Source organism: Amblyraja radiata, chromosome 2, assembly GCF_010909765.2.
Source record: "Amblyraja radiata isolate CabotCenter1 chromosome 2, sAmbRad1.1.pri, whole genome shotgun sequence".
NCBI classification, from domain to species: domain Eukaryota; kingdom Metazoa; phylum Chordata; class Chondrichthyes; order Rajiformes; family Rajidae; genus Amblyraja; species Amblyraja radiata.
The window spans coordinates 105896804-105919604 of NC_045957.1; the positions used below are offsets into that span (position 1 = coordinate 105896804).

Sequence of the window (22801 nt, forward strand, 5' to 3'; positions counted from 1 at the left end):
AGCAGTAGAGATGCTGCATTACAGCATCAGAGACCCGGGTTAGATCCCGACTACCGATGCTTGTCTGTACAGAGTTTGTACGTTCTCCCCGTGACCTGCATGGCTTTTCTCCGATATCTTCGATCTCCTCCCACACTCCAAAGATGTACAGGTTTGTAGGTTAATTGGCTCGGTATAAAAATGTAAATTGTTTCTAGTATGAGTAAGATAGTGTTATTGTGCGGGGATCGCTGGTCAGTGCGGACTTGGTGGGCCGAAGGGCCTGTTTCTTCACTGTATCTCTAAACTAAACTAAACTAAACTAAACCACACTTCAGTGTATGGGCACAAACATTAAAGACAAGCTGGCCCACGAGTAGAATGTCACAGGTGAGGACAGTTTGGCCCAAGATGGTGGTGAAGATGTGCAAACAAGAGATCCACCAGGATGCTGTTGAGAATGGAGGGTTTTAATTATAAAGGGGAGATTGGAAAAACTGGGGTTAGGATTCACACTACATCAAATAAAGGCTGAAGGATGACCTTATAGATGTTTATAAAATTGAGGTGCATAGATAGAGTAGATAATCCTAATCTTTTTCCCATGGTAGTCACATCCAGAGGCGTTGCTTTAAGGTGAGGAAATATATTTGAACGAGATCTAAAGGGCAAGTTTTTCATCTAGAGGATGGTGGATATACGAAATGAGCTGTAAGAGGAGGTGGTAGAGAAAGGTACAATAACAACATTTTTTAAAGTATTTGGCCTTTTACATGGATAGAAAAAGAATGGAAAGATATAGACAAAATGCAGCAAAATGCAGCAAAACATATACAGGCATCTCGGTTGGCATGGATGAGTTGGGCCGAAGGGCCTGTTTCCCTGCCATACAACTCTATGACTCTACCCAAGTCTAATTAGCTGGTGATCATTTTATTTGAAAGGTGGAAGGATTTTTAATTGAAAATTAAATTCCCATCTCACCCCGCCTCATGTCTCTTCTTCCTGGTGCCATGTAAACTGGATAACAGAATTTCAGGTTTCCATTAAGTGGCAGCTCTTTTCCAAATAAGCCTTGAGATGATTTAGAAGAATCTTGAAACACTAGAGTAATATTTTTATTTGTGAGTGAAGAGGCATTTCGAATCCATTGTGGTCTGCATGTCATTGTACAGTATCAGAGATACCATAGACTCCCCCCAATAAAAGTATTTATGTTTGGAAGAGCCCATGAAGTAACTGCCATGGTTAATATCAGGATGACCGAGGTGCTTCAGATCTAAGTCCTTTTGGGTTTAGTAAACCTGCCACAAATGTCTTACTCCTAATTTTGTTATGCGATGAGAGTCCCCTCAAATAATCATCCTTTCCTACCTGTATGGTAAATATCCACAGGAACCCAGAAAAAATGAAAGGTTCACGCGGGAGGAATGACACTAGATTGAAAACACAAACAATACCCGTGGGGAAAAATTGAATTTGAAACACAATCTTAATCTTAAATGTAAACCATCATTTTACTTTATGTGGCCAATTTGTGGAGGCCAGGTCCTGTGGCTTTAAATATCCTCAGTTTTTATGGAGAAAATATCTTTGGAAGAATCTTGCCTGGAGACACACATTGTTTTCATGGAACATTTTAAGCCTGTGATTTACAAATTGGAATGAAGCTCGACATAGTTTTAATCCCAAAAATTAAACAGCAGATATAGGGCAGCTTGTGAATTGGTTACATAAGATCAGATCTCCTAGTTCCCAAGCCGCACCTATGTCACCTGTGAACTCTCACATAAACTACCTTCGAACATTTTATCCAACTTTTTATATGATTGAAAATTTATTTTAAGCTTCAGAAAAATGATTTTCACCATCAGTATTTGTACTTCTGTTGTTGAAAGACATTCACATAAAACCAAAAGACTCAACACATCTCAGGAAATTCCCCTTTAAAATAGCTACAGAAAAATTCAAATATTTGGGAATTGAAATTACTAGAAATTACCAGGATATGTTTAAAGCCAATTATAATCCCCTACTTAAGAAATTAAATAATTTGATTAAATTCTGGAAAACACTTCCGATGTCCTTAATAGGCAGAATAAACGCTATAAAAATGATTTTCTTACCACAAATTCTATACCTATTTCAATCAATACCTATATATCTCCTAAAAAAGTTTTTCAAAAAATTGGACTCAGACATTACAAATTTCATATGGGATTATAAACCCCATAGAATACAAAGAACACACCTTAATAAACGAAAAGAGTGGGGGGGTCTAGCGCTCCCTAACTTTATGTATTATAATTGGGCAGTAAATATTAAAAATATGATTCACCTGCTGGACAATTCTGCCCAGCAGGCGGACTGGATTGTAATGGAAAAAGGGGACTGCTCCCCGAGTAATATAGGAGCGATTATCCTCTCACCAATAAATCTGAATAATAAAAATTATAATAAAAACCCAATTATACATAGCACAATTAGAACATGGAAACAAATAAAACAGAATCTAAAATTAAGAAACCTATCTCTCTCAATACCAATAGCCAATAACCCATCGTTTAAACCATCAATCATAGACAAATAATTTATACAATGGGAAAGAATGGGAATCAAAACGCTCGAAGATCTGTATGAAGTGGGAAAATTACTATCATTTCAACAACTACAACTGAAATATAATTTGAAAAATAACCAATATTTTAAATATCTTCAAATTTGTGATTATTTGAAAAAATACACAAAAGACTATCATAATATGCCTTCCGACTTACTGGATGAAGCAATGAAGACAAAGGCGGAATCAGCTAACTTAATATCGTACTTATATAATATCATTTTAAACATAGAAATACCCACAACAGATGGAATTAGAAGAGACTGGGAACAAGAATTAGCTATAAAAATTTCAAAAGAGAGCTGGGATAATCATTTACTACAGGTGCATAAATGCTCGATCAATGTACGACATACGCTTATCCAATTCAAAACATTACATAGACTATATTATTCAAAAACTAAATTAAATAAAATCTTTCCTAATGTTTCACCAATCTGTGATAAATGTCTGTGTCAAGAAGCTACCATAGCGCACTCTTTTGTTTTTTGTACAAAAATCCAAAAATTCTGGCATGGAATATTTGATATTTTTTCAAAATTAATTAAAATAAAACTGGTACCAAAACCAGAATGGATCATTTTTGGGATATCGGAAGGTATCCCTGAATTAAACGTGTATCAGAAGAATTTACTCAATTACGGGCTAATAATGGGAAAAAAAGCTCATACTTAAATTCTGGAAAAATGCGCCCACACCAACAATAAAAATGTGGACATCAAATATGTTTGAAACATTACATCTGGAAGAGATGAGATTCCTCTTAGCAGGTAAAGCAAACCAATTCCAAAAGACGTGGTCTACGTTTATGGACCTATTACAAGCATGAGGTGCAATAGTAATTTAAAAAATAAATAAATAAATAAATGGTATCAGGACCTGGCATTGGGAGGTAAAACAACAAAAACAGACTTGGTTGGTAGTCTTTCTGCGGAGTTTAATGTTATAATAGAGCGATTGTCCTTACTTTCTTTTTCTTTCTTTTCTAGGGTCTACTTTCTTACTTTACTTCCTTCTCTAACTTCTTTTCTAAGGGGCTTTCTTTTCCCAACACTCTCTTGCACTTCACAACTCTTGCGCACCTTCTTTACTTTCCTTACTTCTATCTTTTTCTTAAAGCTTTAAAAAAAAAAAAATGAAGCGGTACAAAAAATGTATTAAAATATATGTGTTGTGTGTTATTGTAATTTACCGTACTTCTAATAAAAATAATTTTAAAAAAAAGAAAAAAAGAAAGACATTCACATACAAATGTATTTTAAATTAGATATCAAACTGACACCGCCAAAAAGAGACACAAAGTGCTGGAGTAACTCAGTAGGTCAGGCAGCATCCTGACCCACTGAGTTACTCCAGCACTTTGTATTCTTTTCTGTAAACCAGCATCTGCAGTTCCTTGTTTCTACAAACTGACACCACTGTTTTGGCTTCAAAGCTGGAAGAGCAGCTGGTCTGATGCTGGTCCTGATCTATAGAAACATAGAAACATAGAAATTAGGTGCAGGAGTAGGCCATTCGGCCCTTCGAGCCTGCACCGCCATTCAATATGATCATGGCTGATCATCCAACTCAGTATCCCGTACCTGCCTTCTCTCCATACCCTCTGATCCCCTTAGCCACAAGGGCTAAGATCTATGTAACATATTGGTTTGCAATCAGTGCTATCTCTTCTGTTGTTCTTTCTATAATAATAATAATAATAATAATAATAATATATTTTATTGTCATTGCACATAAGCGCAACGAGATTTGGTATGCAGCTTCCATCCGATGTCATAACTTAAATAACTAATAAAATTTAGATTTAGATATCCCGAGAACATGGATTGTAAAAAGAACAGTAAAATAGTCAAAACAGTTCAAACAGACTAAAGTGCAGATGTGTCTGTGCGACGTGACCATCCGAGGGAGACAATCCATGGGGGGTGGGGGGCACTCAGCAGGGCCGGTTCAGAGCCGCTATAGCTCTGGGAATAAAGCTGTTCCTGAGTCTGGAGGTTCGGGCGTAGAAGGCCTTGTAACGTCTGCCGGAGGGAAGTAGTTCGAACAGTCCATTCCAAGGGTGTGAGGAGTCTTTATGGATGCTGACGGCCTTCCTGAGGCACTATCATCTTGTAACAGCATGAACTGCAATGTGTAATGAAGAATTTTGAAATACCAGTAAGGAGGCAAATACCTAAAGTTTGATAACTGCTCAGACAGTGAAGCTTTAGGAGACGGGTCCAGAGAGACCATTACTGGCTATGCCTTGAGACTGCCCAGATTAGCTATAGGGAGAATTTGGACAGATTTGCATCGCTTCCTGTGGAGCATCGGAGGCTGAAGGGAGACCTAATAGAAGTATATAAAATTATGGGAGGCAAACACAGTCACCTATTTTCTATGTATCTATGTTGAACCATTTTCCTGGGATGGAAAATATAATTTACAGGTGAGAGAGGCACAGTTTAAAACAGTGAAGCAGAGCAAATGTTTCACACAGAGAGTGGTCGGCGTCTGGAATATGTTACCAGAGGCGGTGGTGGAGACTAATACGATAGTGAATTTAAGAATGGGATTGTGGGTTTAGAGGGGTTCTTTGATATGCAGTAAATGGAACGATATGGATCACGTGCCGGCAGAGAAGAATACGTTAATTTGCCATCCTGTTCGTCACGGACATTGTGGGCCAAAGGGGCTGTGTTGTACTGTTCTATTTTCTATGTTTTAATAATGAATGTAGCTGAAAAATATTTGTTTTCAGTACTCCCTTTATTCGCACTGGCTCAACAGTTCACTACAGAATGGCAAGACATGAAATTATTTGGGGAGGGCAGTTACCACAAAAACGTTTACAAGCTTTCTTTCCAATAATTTAAATACATAAAAACACATTTTATAAGATGGCCTGTTTTGAGTTTGTTTTTAGATTTATGATTGCCTGTAGCAAAAGGAAATCTCACAGTCAGTAGAATTTCTTATTAACGGTTTTGTTTTACAGAATTGCAGCAACATTGAATGTACAAAAATAGTCTGTCATGTTGATCATCTGCGGAAAGGACAGAGTGCAGTACTAAAGGTTCGATCTCGCATCTGGGTGCAGACCTTTCTAAAGGTAATATGCAAAATTGTTAATTGGAACCATAGAGTCACAGAGCTATGCAGTACAGAAAAATGCCCTTCAGCCCACCTTGTCCATGCCAACCAGGTTGGCATACTGGGTTAGTCCCCTTTGCCTGCATTTGACCCATAGTCCGCTAAACCCTTCCTATCCGTACGTCTGTCTAAATGTCCATCTGAAGAAGGGTTTCTACCCTAAATGTCACCCATTCCTTCTATCCAGAGATGCTGCCTGCCCCGCTGAGTTACTCCAGAATTTTGTGTCTATCTTCAAATGTCTAAATTATAATTGTATCCACTTCTTTCCTTTCTCTGGCAGCACATTCCAAATATGGACTACTCTCTGAGTGACAAAGTTGCTGCTGAGGTCTCTCTTAAATCTTTCCACTCTCACATTAAGCCTATACCCTAGTTTTAGAAAAAGGGTTCCCTGGGAAAAAGATTTTGAGCATTCACTTTATCCATGCCCCTTAATATTCATGCACCTTAATAAGGTCACCCCTCAGCCTCCTACGCTTCAACAAAAAAAATCCCAGACTATCCGTCCCCTCCCTATAACTCAATCCCATAAGCACGAGAATTATCCTGGTGAATCTCTTTTCAACCCTTTCCGACTTAATGACATCCTTTGTAAAGCTGGGTCGACCAGAACTACACACGGTTCATCAAGAGTGGCCTCATCAATAATTTGTAAAGCTGCACCATCACATCCCAACATTTAGGAACATATAAAATAGGTGCAGGAGGAGGCCATTCGGCCCTTCGAGCCAGCACCGCCATTCATTGTGATCATGGCTGATCGTCCCCTATCAATAACCGGTGCCTGCCTTCTCCCCATATCCCTTGACTCCACTCGCCCCTAGAGCTATATCTAACTCTCTCTTAAATCCATCCAGTGACTTGGCCTCCACTGCCTCTGTGGCAGGGAATTCCATAAATTCACAACTCTCTGGGTGAAAAAGGTTTTTCTCACCTCAGTCTTTTGCTTTTTCTCACCTCAGGCATTTGTATTCAATGCCCTTCCCAATGAAGGCATGTGTGTCAATAGCCTACTTTACCACACTGTCCACCTAACTGGCCACTTTGTACCGTAACTATATTAAAAAAAAAACATTTTTTATTGAACATGCTTAAAATAACATTTATTTAAAAATAATTATTTGATTGGATTAATTTGTTATCTCCCTTCATTTAGAAACTTGCCATTCATTCAGTTTAATGAGGCCTCATAGATTCCTCACTGCTGCACAAATTACATGACATTTCTATCAAGTTTATACATTTGTCAATTGTGCTCCACTTCAATCTTTAAATGCTGGCTCCCTTGTTGCTATTGGATCCCATTATTTGTTTACCTTTCAATATGTTGTGGAACAATTGCTATGTGATTTGAAAAGGGGCTGATTCTTAATGTTACTAAAATCAAAGTACTTTATATTTCATGTTGCTTGTTGCTGGGGTGTTGGATAGAACAGGCTTGTGCACAGATTCTTTATCAAACATGTTCAATTTAAAATGCATGAATGTGGATGTGGTTAGCTAGATGCACTACGCAGTTAAAAGGCAGATCTCCACCAGTGTGGAAACTTTACAGTTCTGCATAAATAAAAACAAGTTAATTGTGCATACTCCAGACCATAACAAAATCAGACAGTCATCTAAATATTCAAGAAAAATAATTGATTTGCAGTGAATATCAAGAATGTTTAGTTACATTGCATGTTTGTGCCCAGTTTTGCAAGTATCATGTTCCTGCCTTACTTATTTAATTTTGGAAATTTGTACTCAAGAGCTCTATAATCTACAGCTGCAAAATGAGAGGCAGCCCCAGAACCACCGTTTCCACTTTTCCCAACGGGAAAGCAAGTACATTCTAAATTGTTAACATGCTGTTTGGAGCAGTTGTAGCTAAAGAGCCATGACCTGCTATTTAGTAACACAATCATCTTCAACATTTTCCAGTTTCACATGGGCTCCATTATAAGGTCCACGTTGCCTGTGTCTGGGGCACCTCAGGTCCCACCACTCGCAGCGCCATCTGCACCTGAACCTCTGGCCAATATCTTCATGATTGGGGAGGAAAGGGAGAGAGAAATAAAATGAAAGTAAATACTAATTTGAAGTTTATAATCATGAACAGAATGTAATAGGGATCTTTCGCGAAACCTAAAGTCTATTGCAATTTTGGACAGGATGGTAGGAGACTTGGGGAATTATTTTTTTGAAGTAGTTATGTAACAATAGAGACAAGATTTCCCTTTGAATTAATTTACATTGCTTAAATCAATATTTTTGTCAGCTTTTTGGTAGTTTTATTTTCATCAAGAAGCCATTCAATTCCATGCATGCATCATCAAACAATGTGCAGACCAAACCGTTGCAGGGGCTATATTGCACTGTGTTCGCAAGTCATTCTCATGTCACCAAGTCATCTGATGAATGACTGACCTGGGTATGGAGGTGACTTAAGGCCATCCAATTGGTCCATTTATCTTCTGCCCACGTACTATACCAATCTAACCTGCAGCTGATTGCACCAGTAGTTCTGACTACCCGTGTTATCACATGGAAGCATTCTTCTGCAGTTGTGTGACCATGTAGGGTCAAGTGGCCTAATTCTGCTCTTATAGAGTCGTAGAGTCTTACAGTGTGTAAACAGGCCCTTCGGTCCAACTTGCCCACATCGGCCAACATGTCCCATCTACACTAGTCCCAACTACCTGCATTTCGCCCACATCCCACTATATCTGTCCTATCAATGTACCTGTCTAAATGTTTCTTAAACGTTGCGATAGTACTTGCCTCAACTACCTCCTCGGGCAGCTCGTTCCATACTCCTACCACTCTTTGCATGAAAAAGTTTCCCCTCAGATTCCTATTAAATATTTTCCCCTTTAGCTTAAACCTATGTCCACTTGTCCTCGATTCACCTACTCTGGGCAAGAGACTCTGTCTTATGTAGAAAATGTCTGGCATTCTCTGTTAGTTTTTATTTCCTTTCTCCTTGGTTGGACACAACCTTCTGGATGACCACTGGTGCTATTCATGGTGCTTTTGACATTTGTTGGCTTAAGGCAAATAGTGAGAAATCCTGACTGAAGAACCTGAATAATTGTCCACTTTATTTCTCATTTTGTTTTGATTTAGTAATGAATCAGTGTGCTATAGTTGTTTAGTCCAAGCTTGCTGTTTTTCAGTATTAGCAAGCTTTTAAAGATGGTTCATGAGTCTTTTTATGGTTCATAAGAATAGGTTGCACAACTTCCTGCAATCATTTTTCTTAATTGTTTTCCTTTATTTTTTTTAAAATAACCGTTTTTCAATTATATACCCAGCTCCTGTTCTTTAGTAACAATCAAAAATAGCTGCAGATGAAAACAAAAACAGGTAATGCTGGAAATATTAAGCAGGTCAGGTCACATCTGTGGGAAGAGAAACAGTTAACATTTCGGTCAACCTTCGTCACCCACTGGGCATGTAATCGCACTCTGCATCTTGCAACTCTCGTGTTCTTTTGTTGTTGGAGACACAAGGACCTGCAGATGCTGGAATCTTGAGCAAATCCCAAAAGTGCTAGAGTAACTCAGCAGGTCAGGCAGCATCCGTGGAGGGAATGGGTAGGCAAAGATTTGAGTCTGAAGAAGGCTCCCGACCTGAAACACTGCCTATCCATTCCCTCCATAGATGCTGTCTGACCTGCTAAGTTACTCCAGCACTTTGTATTTTGCTTTTTTGTCTATGTTCTCACCTCTAACTGCTCCAGTTCACTCATTGACCAGATAATCCTGTTTACAGCGCATCCTCATGGCCATCCTGGCATTATTGTATCAGACGCAACCTACCTCTCCCACCCTCCCTCCAGTTTCATCTTTTGTCTCCTTCCCAGGTCTGACAAAGGGTCTTTGACCTGTAGCGTTAACTCAGTTATCCTCCCACGGATGTAGCCTGTCCCGCTGAGCATTTCATATAAACATAGAAAATAGGTGCAAGAATAGGCCAATCGGCCCTTCCAGCCAGCACCACCATTCAATATGATTATGGCTAATCATCCAAAATCAGTACCCCGTTCCTGCTTTCTCCCCATATCCCGTTATTCCATTAGCCCTAAGAGCTATATCTAACTCCCTCCTGAATACAGTATCAAATTCCTGCATCTTCTGTTTTTATTCCATCCTTTGGTTTTATACTCCTCACATTGAACTATTTTTCATTAGTTGGAACCTCATTTTCCTGACATTTATATTGCCCTTAATGGAAAAATAAAGACAATCTTGGAACTATTCCGTATGTCAGGCAGCATCTGTAGAACAAGAAACAGAATTGGAATATCATATTAATGGCCTTTCATCATATTATTAGTTTATGAGCTATTCACAGTGTCTTCCGTTCGTGTAGCCAATTTCCAGCATCAACTTTTAATATCTTGATATTAAATAAATATTTGAACATATACACGGATAGGAAAGTTTTAGAGGGATATGGGCTAAACGCAGGCAGGTGGGACTAGTGTTGATGGAACATCTTGGTCAGTATGGGCAAGTTGAGCCAACGGGCCCGTTTCCATGCTGTATGACTATGATTCCATTTTGCTTTTAATTACGTTTTTTGAGTGTTTGCAAATGACTGTTAAGATGAGCTCAGGGTAACTTATCTGATGCAACAGGTCAAGAAGCAGCCATGTAGTTAACAACAGATCAGTTATGTGTAACACATATAACAATTAGAACATTTAAGAGCATGGGGAGGCAATTGGTTCCAACTAACTTGTCTCATAGATGCATGTTGAGCCAAATATCCAGTCGGAATGAAGATCTCCATAACATTAAAATGTAAGTGGCTCAGGTCAATATCAAGATGCATGGTCTGTGAAGTACATGTATTCAATTATATTAAAACAATCAATAAATTAGTTTAGAGGATGGCCTAAAGATTTTTCCAAGTAGGTGCATATTAATTTTGACTATTTATTTGAGGAAACAATATCAGCAACATGTACATATAAAGCTCTTTTAGCATAGATAAATATCCAAATTCATGTCAAAGGAGCATTATTAGAAAACATTACACAGCTGGGCTACAAGCCATAAAAGGAGACATTAAGGCAGATATTAAGGAGATATTGAGGTCCAAAGAGGGAACCATGGGCCGAGGCAGCTGGAGGAACAGCTACTTGTGATGGAGTGGTTATACTTCGGAGTTTTGTACGCCAGAATATTAACAAAACACTGCCTGTGTTTCCTAAAAAATGACACTCAGGCTTAAAGTGAAATGAGCTGTAAGAACTAGTTTGGTAAAGGGTTGCATGCTTCGAGTGATTCCCACATTAATATTTAAAAAAATATTGCAGAAATTCAACGTTCTTTTATCGAGCTACTGCTTTGACTAGGCTGCAATGCAGAAAATAAGCTCCAGGCAGCTCTTTTAACAGACCTATCTGCGAGTTGGCTTGAGAAAGAAAAGAGAAAAATGATTCTGGGCTAGGAGCAGTGTGAGTGGCTGGTCTGAGAGGTAGTTGGTACTGTGTAAGCTACAAGTTTCTAGGTTTGCCAGAAGAAGCTGAGCAATGAACAGCTGGCTTACGTTTCCCAAACCCCAATCTCACAGGTCCAACGCTGAGTTCCCCTGAGCTTTGTATAACCAAAATCAAATTCCGGTGTCCTAATAAACCCAGGATATGATTCTGGGGAGACTTCATGAAGTAATAAATTATTCTATGGATCATTAACCAATCCTACAAATCCAATGGCTATAAACCATCTTCTGGAGGAACTCAACAGGTCAGGCAGCATCTGTGGAGGCAAACAGATGTTCAATGTTTGGGATCAAGACCCTGCATCAGGCCTGATGCCATTTGACCTACTGAGTTTCTTCGGCAGACAAAAATTCTGGAGAAACTCAGCGGGTAAGGCAGCATCTATGGAGCGAAGAAAATAGACGACAAACGTTGCCTATTTCCTTCGCTCCATAGATGCTGCCTCACCCGCTGAGTTTCTCCAGCATTTTTGTCTACCTTCGATTTTCCAGCATTTGCAGTTCCTTCTTAAAGAGTTTCTTCAGTAGTTTATTGTTGGCTCCAGTTTCTATCATTTACAGTCCCTCATGTCTCTTGCAAATCTTTTAAATTTTACTTTAGTTTCATTAAGTTTATATTAGTTTAGAGATACAATGTGGAAACAGGTCCTTTACCATGTTGACCACCAATCACATGTTCACACTAGATTTATTTTATGCCAAAAAAATTGATAAAGTGTTGGTGTAACTCACTTATTTGAGTCTGAAGAAGGGTCCCAACCCAAAACATTGCCTATCCCACACCAATATTTGCAAATATTTATTCTCCAGAGATGTTGCCTGACTGACTGAGTTACTCCAGCACTTTGTACCTTTTTGTTATAAACCAGCATCTGCAGTTTCTTGTGTCCATGTTTTTGAAGTCTGGACTGGCAGGTATTAGAATAGTTTTTTTAAAAAGGCACAAACTGCTGGAGTAACTCAGTGAGTCAGGCAGCATCTCTGGAGAACACGGATAGACGACATTTCAAATCGGGATCTTCTTCAGCCTGATTGTAGTGGGACGGAGGAAGAAAGCTAGAAGAGAGATGGGGATGGGATAAAGTCTGGCAAGTGATAGGTGGATACAGATGAGGAGTGGTTTGATTTGCAGAAAATTGGATATAGGTCAGAGATAAAAAGAAAAAGTGTGAGATAAAGATAAAAGGCACACATTTTGATGCCAGTGGAAGGAATGTTGGTGGAATGGGATGGGGGGAAGGGGAAAGAGAGTGATGGGTGCACACCCAGATGGGACATAGAGAAGAGAGAGGAAAAAGGGAGGGGAAAGGGAGATGGTGCTTTCCTCCCCTCTTCGCTGTGTCCCACCTGCAGGTGCACCCCTTTCTCCCTTTCTTCCTTTCCCCTTCCACTTGTATTCAATCCTCTGGCTTCACAAGTTGTGCCTCTTTCACACATCTCCTTATCTCACACGTTTTGTTTTTTGTGTCTCTGGCCCCTGTCCAATTATCTGCCAATCAATCCCACCTGTCTCACCTGTAGCCACAGTAACCATACCTTGTTCCACCCCCACTTCCCTTCCAGCTTTCTCCCCGCCCAATTCATTAATTCTGAAGAAGGGTGTTGCTTGATCCATTGAGTTAAGGGCCTGTCCCACATGGGCAATCTAATCCGCGAGTTCTGGAGAGTTTTCCTTCGACATACTCGCACCATGGTCGACACGAGGTCGTAGGAGGTCCTTGTAACTCTCCTTCATGCTCAAGAGTAGTCCCCGCATACTCGAGGCCTCACTAGGCGTTTTTTTCAATATGTTTAAAAATGCCCGCGAGTAAAAAAGGTCGCCATGTTACTCGTAGGTTTAGTCGTAGTAGGTCGCCATGTTAGTTGTAGGTAACCGAGGGTAGTCGAAGTTAGTAGTAGATAGTCTTCATCATAGTCGAAGGGAGGTCGAAGGAGGTCATCTTCACTCTCCACTTTTCGGTGTCCAATTTCCCCGAAGTTAGTCGTAGCTAGTCGAAGCTAGTCTTCAACATAGTCGAAGGAGGTCTTCAACATAGTCGAAGGAGGTCTTCAACAAGACATTTTTTCAAACTCTCCTAAACGCGCCAATTAGGTCACCCAAGTGGGACAGCCCCTTTACTCCAGCAGTTTGTGTGGGTTTTTTTGGTAAACCAGCATCTGCAGTTCCTTGTATCTACAGTAGAATGGTTGTCTGGATGTGGCAAAGCCATGGATGAGGGATGTGGTTCCCTTACTTGGATTTTCATTTTAACCTTTTCTCGGTTCTCTCAGGAGATCATGACATAAGTTATTAATAGATTCTATATTTTACCTTTTATATGTGTTTTGAGATCAACGAGCAATATGCAAAAATAAAGATTGGAAGGACACATTGGCAACTGCTCACCAAAGCATTGTGTCCATCCTTGACAAACATTACTCCTCTCTCCCCTTGTCAACTATTTTAATTGCCATGGGATGTATTGACCTGATGAAGGGGAAGTACTTGGATACCATCTATCTATTTATTGTCTGAAGAAGGGTCTAAACCCTAAACGTCACCTATTCCTTTTCTCCAGAGATACTGTCTGACCTACTGAGTTACTCCAGCTTTTTATGTCTATCTTCTGTTTGAACCAGCATCTGCAGTTGCTTCTTACATACTTGGATACCATATTGACTAACAATAGATGGCAATGACATAGTTGATTGATCCAAGTAGTATTTTAGTTTTATCTTGCAGGTTCTTGAAAGGAATAAAACTTACAATGTTTGGCTCCATGAATTGGATTTATCTCAAACAGGAAGCTGAAACCTCGGGCATGCATTCCAACTTTTTTTTTTAAATACCTTGTTCTGGCTCTGACAGAGACATTATATCTGATGCCATATCCCAACCAAACTGCAGTGTATTTGCATTGGCTCACGCACTTTGTTCAACAAAAACTATGTGATTGTAATTGCCAAAATACAGAAATAGTTGGGGGAAAATTGCATGCTTTTTAATGTTTTAATCACTGGCTTCAGTATGAAAAGTGCTTGCACTGATATGGCAAGATATGCTTTAGCATTAAAATGACATGTTCCAACAGAATGGAAAGATAGTATTGGAGCCAGTAAACTGCTGCATTTCCCTGAAAGACAGTTAGATCACATGCTTTTGGATGAAAGAGAAGCTGAACAGAAAATATTTTTTGCAAAATTGCAACTTTAACTCGAAAGCCAACCTTCAAATTTCCACATCAAAGTTCAATAATTCAACCAGCTAAATCTAAATCTGGTAATAGCACCTGTTTAGGTTGAGGGGCGGACCTCATTGAAACTTGCCGAATAGTGAAAGGCCTGGATAGAATGGATGTGCAGAGGATGTTTCCACTGGTGAGAGAGTCTAGGACCATAGCGTCAGAATAAATGGATGTACCTTTAAGAAGGAGATGAGGAGGAACTCCTTTAGTCAGAGGGTGGTGAATCTGTGGAATTCATTGCCATTGAAGGCTGTGGAGGCCAAGTCAATGGATATTTTGATGGCAGAGATTGATAGATTCTTGATTAGTACGGGTGTCAAGGGTTATGGGGAGAAGGCAGGAGAATGGGCTTGAGAGGGAAAGGTAGATAGATCAGGCGGAATTGACTTGATGGGCTGACCGGCCTAATTCTGCTCCCAGAATTTATGTCCTTATGAACAAAAGCCTGTTCAGTTTGTTGATTCAATTGGCCTAGTGTTAAATATTTCGAACCAAATGGACGCAATTGCCTTCTCAAGATTTTCTGCAAAGTTACTGTGAGAAAAACTACAGAACTTTGGAACTTCTGTGTTTCATCTCAGCAGCAAGAGGAATCTGTCTGTTGATACCGATCAAGAAAAATCAGTCTTAGTGTTATTAAAGCACTACTGCTTTGTAAAGTAAAAAGTGCTTGAAAACATTTTGATTTGGCAGTCATATCCAATTTATGTAGGAGTAAGCAGTGATGAATAAAAGTTCTTCAAAGAGCATATATTCTATTAGCAGTGGACAGTTAGTTGACCATATTCCCACAGAGACAAAGTGCAACTATAGACAAAATAGCACATGAAATTAAAACAGACACAAGGTGGAAAATTAGTAAAGGGGCTGTCCCACCTGGGCGACCTAATTGGCGAGTTTAGAAGAGTTTGAAAAAATTACATGTTGAAGACCTCCGACTTTGTAGGAGATCACTTTCGACCTCCTTCGACTATGTTGAAGACCAGCTTCGACTAGCTACGACTAACTTCGGGAAAATTGGACACCGAATAGTGGAGAGTGAAGGCTACCTCCTTCGACCTCCCTTCGACTATGATGAAGACTTTCTATGACTACCTTCGACTACCTTAGACTACCCTCGATTACCTACGACTAACATGCCGACCTACTACGACCAACTACGACTAAACCTATGAGTAAAAAAAGTATCGATTTGTTGCATGGCGACCTTTTTTTACTCGCGGGCATTTTGTAACATATTGAAAACAAACGCCACGACCTAGCTGAGGCCTCGAGTACGCGGAGACCACTCTCGAGCATGAAGGAGAGTTACGAAGACCTCCTACGACCTCGTGTCAACCATGCTGCGAGTATGAGTCGAGGGCAAACCCGCCAGAACTCGCAGATTAGGTCGCCCAAGTGGGACAGGCCCATAGGTTACCTTAACTTAGTTGGATGTTTTTTGAAACCATTTTGAAAAATCTTTAAATAGTTCCCAATGAATATTATCCAATAATATGAAAATATTTATCAATTTTGCATCAATAAGTTTTCTATATTTTATTTGTAACATTCTGAATAATCCATTCATTCTTCCTCTTTCAAGGATATTTCTTCTTGTCCTAATATCATTTAAAAATAATTATAATGGTAACATTCTCTTCATTTCATTGGGATAAGTGCTTTAAAAAAGCATTTCTATTTGATATGTTACTATTTGATACAACACATACGCCTGGCCATTTTTTTTGCTTCTGCAGTACAGCTTGACTTGTTTTCACTAGCAGATTATTGTTTTGCAACCTGATCAATTTATTCACAATGCTTGCTGTCAGATAACCAATTTGCAATAATCGTCAGTGTAACTCCAGTTCCATCTGCTCTATCTTTGTTGATCTGCTTCTGTGCGGGACTTTATCAGAATCCGTCCACATTTCCAAATATGCCTACTGTTTACAGACACAAAATGTGGAATAACTCAATAGGTTAGGTAGCGTCACCGGAGAAAAGGAATAGGTGATTCCTTTTTCCTTTTCCTATTCCTTTTATGTGTTTTTTTTTTAATCGATCTTCGGTGTAAACCGGCATCTGCAGTTCCGACACAACTACTGTTCAGTTTAGTTTTAGTTTAGTGAAACATCATGGAATCGGGCTCTTCAGCCTACCAAGTCTGTGCCAACCAATTATCATTGGTACACTGACTCTAACCAATGTACGAGGGGCAATTTATGAAAGACAATTAACTTACTCTTTGGAACATGGGTGGAAACCAGAGCACCCGGAGAAATCTCACAGTGTCAAGGGAGAATGTACAAACTGCTCAGAACTCACACATAGTCAGAATCAAACCCCGGTCTCTGGTGCTATGAGGCAGCAATTCTACTGTTGCGCCACTGTGCAACCCACTGTTTCAGCCTTATCCATTCTAGTTAATTGGCTTCAATAAATTGTCCCAAGTGTATTGGTTATCCATTCTGCTAGTTATATCGTCCACAAACACTATGATTTTACTGCCATAAATCCTGTTTTTCTCATCGAGGTTTGCTTTGCTTACACCCTTCAACTTTCCCCTATCACTGACATGCTAAGTGGTCAGTGGTTTTCAGATTTCTTTCTCCAGAGAGTTTGCTATCGTCCAATGCACAGTAACAATTCCAAAAAAGTTAGACATTTGGAAGGTAATAATCAGAGCCTTAACTACCTCTAAAATCACCTAAAGTTCAGTTTTTTTTGTACCCACAAGCTGAGCCAACATTTAATGGCTCATCTCTAGCTGTCCTTAGCAAGGTGGTGGTGAGATGACTTCTAGTGCCATTGCAAAAGTTCCTAAGTTCATAAGTTCTAGGAGCAGAATTAGGCCATTCGACCCATCTACTCCGCCATTCAATCATGGCTGATCTATCTTTCCCTCTCAACCCCATTTGTACCCGTACTGCAGTCCTTGCGGTGTGTGTATATTCACAATGTGTTCCGGAGGCGTTTCCAGCTTCTTCACCCAGTGATGGTGAAGGTACGGCAATATATTTCCAAGTTAGTATGATGTGTGGCTTGGTGGGCGACTCCCAGGTGACAGTGTTCCCATATATTTGCTGTCCTTGTCGTTTGAGCTGCTTCTTGTTGTGGGGTTAGAAGGTATTGTCTCAGGAGTCGTGATGAGTTGCTGCATTGCATCCTGTAGATCTTGCTGCTTCTGTGCTTTGGTTAGTGAATGGTTGTGGATGGGGTACCCATCAAGTGGGCTGCTATGCCCTGCATGATGATGAGCATCTCAAATGATGAAACTTCACATCCACAATATTCTGCAATTTCTTGGATGGAGCTGTTCCCAAATCATGCTGTGATGCATCCCGATCTTGCTGCATTTGTTTGTGGACTGTTTCATTACTTGAGGAGATGTAATTGCTGCTGAACCTTCCTACTTCTGACCTTATGATTGAAGGACATTGCAGAAGGATCTTCTGCAGAGATGTCCTGTGGCTGAGATGTTTGTCCTCCAGCCAACACAACCATTTTCCAACCAGCAGAGGAATTTATCCTTGATTCCCATTGACTCCAGTATAGTCAAACCTCCTTTAAGCCATATTCAAACAAATGCTGCCTTGGCGTCACGAGCAATTACTCTCACCACCTTCAGCACTGTAGTCCATGTATTGACAAAGACTGCAATGAGACCAGGAGCAGAATCATTGTAGTGGCTGAGCGTTTATGAGCAGTTTGTTACTAAGCAAGAGCCACTCAATCACTTAACTATTAACTCTTCCATGACTGCTGACAATTGATTGTTGACTAATGAGGCAGTAGTTGACTGAGTTGGATTTGTCCTGATTCTTGTGGCCAACACATATGTAGACAGGTTTCCACATTGTCACATATATGTCAATGTAGTGGCTGTATTGAAATAGCTTGGCCAAGGGCACAGCGAGTTGTGGAGCACAGGTTTTCAGTATTATTGCCAGAATGTTGTCAGGGCCTGTAGCCTTTGGTGTATCCAGTGCATTTAGCCATCTCTCAATATTACTTGGAGTTAATAGAATTGGCTGGAGTCCAGCAGCCAATATACTGGGGACTTCTGGAGGAGGCTGAGATAAATCATCCACTCGGCACATCTATCTGAAGATTTATGTTTTGCACTGACATGCTGGTCTCCCCCATTTCATGAGAATTAGGACATTTGTGGAGCCAGTGACCTGTTTAATTGCTCAATTCTTGACTGGATACGGCAGGGCTGCAGAGTTTGGAATTGATCCGTTGATCGTGGAATTTAGTATGCAAATAGTCCTGTCATGTAGGTTCATCAGGTTGATCCCGCATTCTGACCTATGCCTGGTTCTGCCCTTTACATACTCTCCTTCACTCTTCATTGAACCTGGGATGATCCATTGGTTTGATGGTGATGGTAGATCGGGGGATATGAAGGTGGGCCATGAGTGCGGAAGAGGTTGAATTATATTCTGTAGATGCTGATGGCCTGCATGGATTATTTATTTAGTATGGTGGTAGTGCCACACAACATGGTGAAGTATATTTTCACCATGAAGACGGGACTTTGTTTTTGCAATGGTCACTCCTACTTCAGTTTAGTTTAGAGATACAGTGTGGAAACAGACCCTTCAGCCCACCGAGTCCGCGCCGACCAGCGATCCCCGCACACTAACATTATCCTACACACACTATGGAGAATTTACAATTATACCAATCCAATTAACCAACAAGCCTGTATGTCTTTGGCATACGGGAGGAAACCGGAGATCGCAGAGGAAACCCATGCAGGACACAAGGAGAAAGGACAAACTAGGTGCAGACAGCACCTGTAGTCAGGATCTAACCTGAGTCTATGACGCAGTCAGGCAGCAAGTCTACTGCTACACCACCATGCCACCTACTGATACTGTTGTGGACAGATGCATCTGCAACTGGTAAATTGGTGAGGACAAGATGAAGTAGGTTTTTTCCCTCTTGTTAGTTTCTTCACGTGCCACCATAGACCTAGTCTGACAGTAATGTCCTTTAGCACTCAGCCAGCTTGGTCAGTAGTGGTGCTACTAAGCCATTCTTGGTGATGGATGTTAGTTTACTCCAACCACACCCCCCCCCCCCCCCCCCCCCCCCAAGGGTACATTCTAAGCCTTTGCCACTGTTCGTGCTTTCTTCAAATGATGTTCTACATAGAGTAGTATTGATTCATCAGCCAAAGGGCGATGATAGACGGTAATCAGCATAAATTTAACTTGATGCCATTAGATTTCATCGGACCCAGAGTTGAGGATGGTGAGGACTACCAGGGCAGTTGCTGCTGACATTTCCATTGTAATGCCACCTCTGCTGGATCTGTCTTGCTGGAGGGAATACACAGGACAGGACAGACCCATGGATGGAGTGTGGTGATGACTGGGATAACTAAGGTATGATTCTGTGAGCATGACTTTGTAAGCGTATTAAACTGGTGGAATAAGCGGTGCATCTACAATTTGGTTTTGTAATAGTGCACTTTAAGTGCAAACTGGTGCAAACAGGTGCCTAGATGATCCTGGGTGATCCAATCAGTCTTATTTGTTTGTGGCTTTCTAGCAGTTTATTGCAATTGACTGACTCGCTGCACCATTTCAGAGGGAAGTTAAGGTTGATTCACATTGTTGTTGGTCTGAGGTTGCGTATAGACCAGACCCGATGAGGATGGAAGATTCCTTCCCAAATAGGACATTGTAGTGAACTAGAAGGGTCTTTACAAGAATTGACTGTGGTTTTCATGGTCATCGTTAGACTTCTTAATTGCACAATTCAAATGCAAATTTATTACCATCTGCCCTGGTGGAATTTGAATCCATGTTCACAGGATCTTACTTTGGGCTTCTAGATGATTAATTCAGAAACATCTCTTATACAAATGTTTCCCTAATATTTAGCTCCTTCATTTGCTCATTCACAAATATATCTGGCAGGTTTTACGTGTCTTTTGTGAAGACAGATGCAAAGTAATTGTTTAATTGCTCTGCCATTTCCTTAATCCCCATTATAAATTATCCTGCCTCTAACTGGAAGGGGCCTGCAATTGGTCTTGCTAGTCTTTTCCTTTTTATATAACTATAAAAGTCTGTTACAGTCTGTTTTATGTTTCTCCCAAGTCTACTCTCATATTCTGTTTTGGCTGCCTTTGCAATTGTCTCGATCTTCCTTTGCTGAGTTCTGAATTGCTCCCAATCCTCAGGCATACTGTTATTTCTGTCAACTTAATAAACCACCTCTTTTGATTTAACACTATATTTAACTTCACTTGTCAGGCGTGGATGAATCACTTTCCCTTTGTGGTTTTCTGTCTTAAATATGTGTTCTTTGAAACTTTAGTGTTATTTCTTTATGCACTAACCATTTCCAATCCACCTTCAATATATGCTTCCATTTTACCACCGTTACGGGATTAGATCAATTGTTGTTAGTCTGTAACTAAACAAACAACTGAAGGACAGCAGGTGAAGGCAATGACAAATGCTGTGGGTTGCAAGCACCATTTGGAAGGTTTCCTGGGTTTCCCAAAGGTATTCTAGATTTCCAGGTCTAGTGAGTGTTGGAATGTTATGTGTTTTGTAGACCATGCCCAAAATATTGATATGTATTACATCTGTAGACGCCAATATGCCTGGCCATAAATCCAGCCAGGCTACACAATCCATTTATGGCCAAAGATGAAAGGTTCTTACCCTTCCTTTACAGCTAATCATAATCCATCTCTGTCACATATTCTACAATCACTTACGCTCTCTCACACACTTGCTAACATAACTCCTGTCCACCAGCTCGGCAATCAGAGAGTGAATGAATTTACTCTATTGGATCTGACATAACCTCTATTTCAGTCATTTATCCCTTTCAGTGTCATGTTCTCTTATTAGCTTTTTGTCCAGTGTTTGCTGGCCTTTCTCAGGATACCCCAATTATTATTGTTAATTATTTGTATCATAAAAGAAGAGCCAAATATTCAAAAGATGGCAATACAGGCTGACATGTCTGTTCAAAACAAATCAGATCCTGAGCTTTATGGATAAAGACACAGAGCTCACTGATGTGAGCCTGGAGGATGCGTATCCATGCTGGGTGTCCCAGATACTAGTCTGGCTGCAAAAAAATCCAGTTTTGCAAAGGACGTCTCAAACAGCCATAACACCCTTTGTTGACTTAAAGGGCTTGTTGCCTGTTATTATTTTCTGCTCTATTGCAGAAGACAACACACTGTTGGAATGCAATTAACTTATGTGTTTCATGCCTTATTGTTTGCATATCTCTTAATATAAATTTGCAAGATGAATGCAGGGCCCTCAGGCTTTGAACCATGGCACCGTGCTTCATTACATGATATGAATGAAGCCTGTGTGAATCGTGCACATGGAGACTGTGTATGATATTTATGTGGGGAAGGGAGAAGGTGTACATGTGAGTAACACTAATAGCTGTATGGACTGGGATAAAATGTGGCTAAACCTTTACCTTTACCAGTGTGAATTTTGAGAGGAACGCATTTCAAACCTGGGAATGTTTTATAAATTGTGTTTAGATTTTTGCTTCCTCTTTTTGCTGTTTTGTGAAGCCTCGCTGCTCTTTACTGGTTTGACTGAGAGGTGCAAGTGGCAGGAGCAATTTGAATAACACAGGGAGGATAGGCTTTCTCTTCTCAAATTGTATGCAGCTGGATGATCTGATGAAGGATGTCACTTGGTGCAAAGATATCTTGGGCTGGATGTGCCATTGCCCCATCTTTTCCAAAGCCCAACCGATGGACTTGGCCAAGAACTGGGCAGCTCCTTTGCTGATAAAATTATCACTGCACTAATCTCTTAGAAAACAAGATGTGAATTGCATCCTTTCCCATTCCTCCATCTCTGATGTATTGTGGATTCTACCCTCATCAATGCATCATTGGAAGCCGTGTTCTCCACAGCCCCAACCCTACTTTCGGAAACATCCCAACCTGATCAAATCTTCAACTTTGAAACCTATTCATACAATTTTGATTGCGTCATATTTTACACCAAGCTCACCTTTGCAACTGTTTTTGTATATCGATTTACTCCATACTCCATTTACTCCATACATACTGCCCACACACTGTCATTATAAAGTCATATGGCAAGGAAACAGACTCCTCGGCCCAACCCGTCCGGGCGGCACCGTGGCGCAGTGGTAGAGTTGCCTTACAGCGCTTGCAGCGTCGGAGACCCAAGTCCGATCCTGACTACGAGTGCTGTACTTTATTGACTTTGTACGTTCTCCCCATGATCGCGTGGGTTTTCTCCGAGATCTTCGGTTTCCACCTGCACTCCAAAGACGTGCAGGTTTGTAGGTTAATTGGCTTGGTGTAAATGTAAATTGTCCCAAG

General features: G+C 40.4%; 1 protein-coding gene across 2 annotated transcripts in view; it reads left to right on the forward strand.

Annotated features, from left to right (window-relative positions):
• Positions 1-22801, forward strand: part of itga8 (integrin subunit alpha 8) — a 256311-nt gene that overhangs the window by 215913 nt on the left and 17597 nt on the right. Inside the window, exon 27 of one of the 2 annotated variants that reach the window (XM_033012773.1) lies at positions 5580-5693. The exons of the other annotated variant lie outside the window; for it this stretch is intronic. Coding sequence (XP_032868664.1) covers positions 5580-5693 — 114 coding nt within the window. The remainder of the gene's footprint in view (positions 1-5579; positions 5694-22801) is intronic. 2 annotated transcript variants of the gene reach the window in all.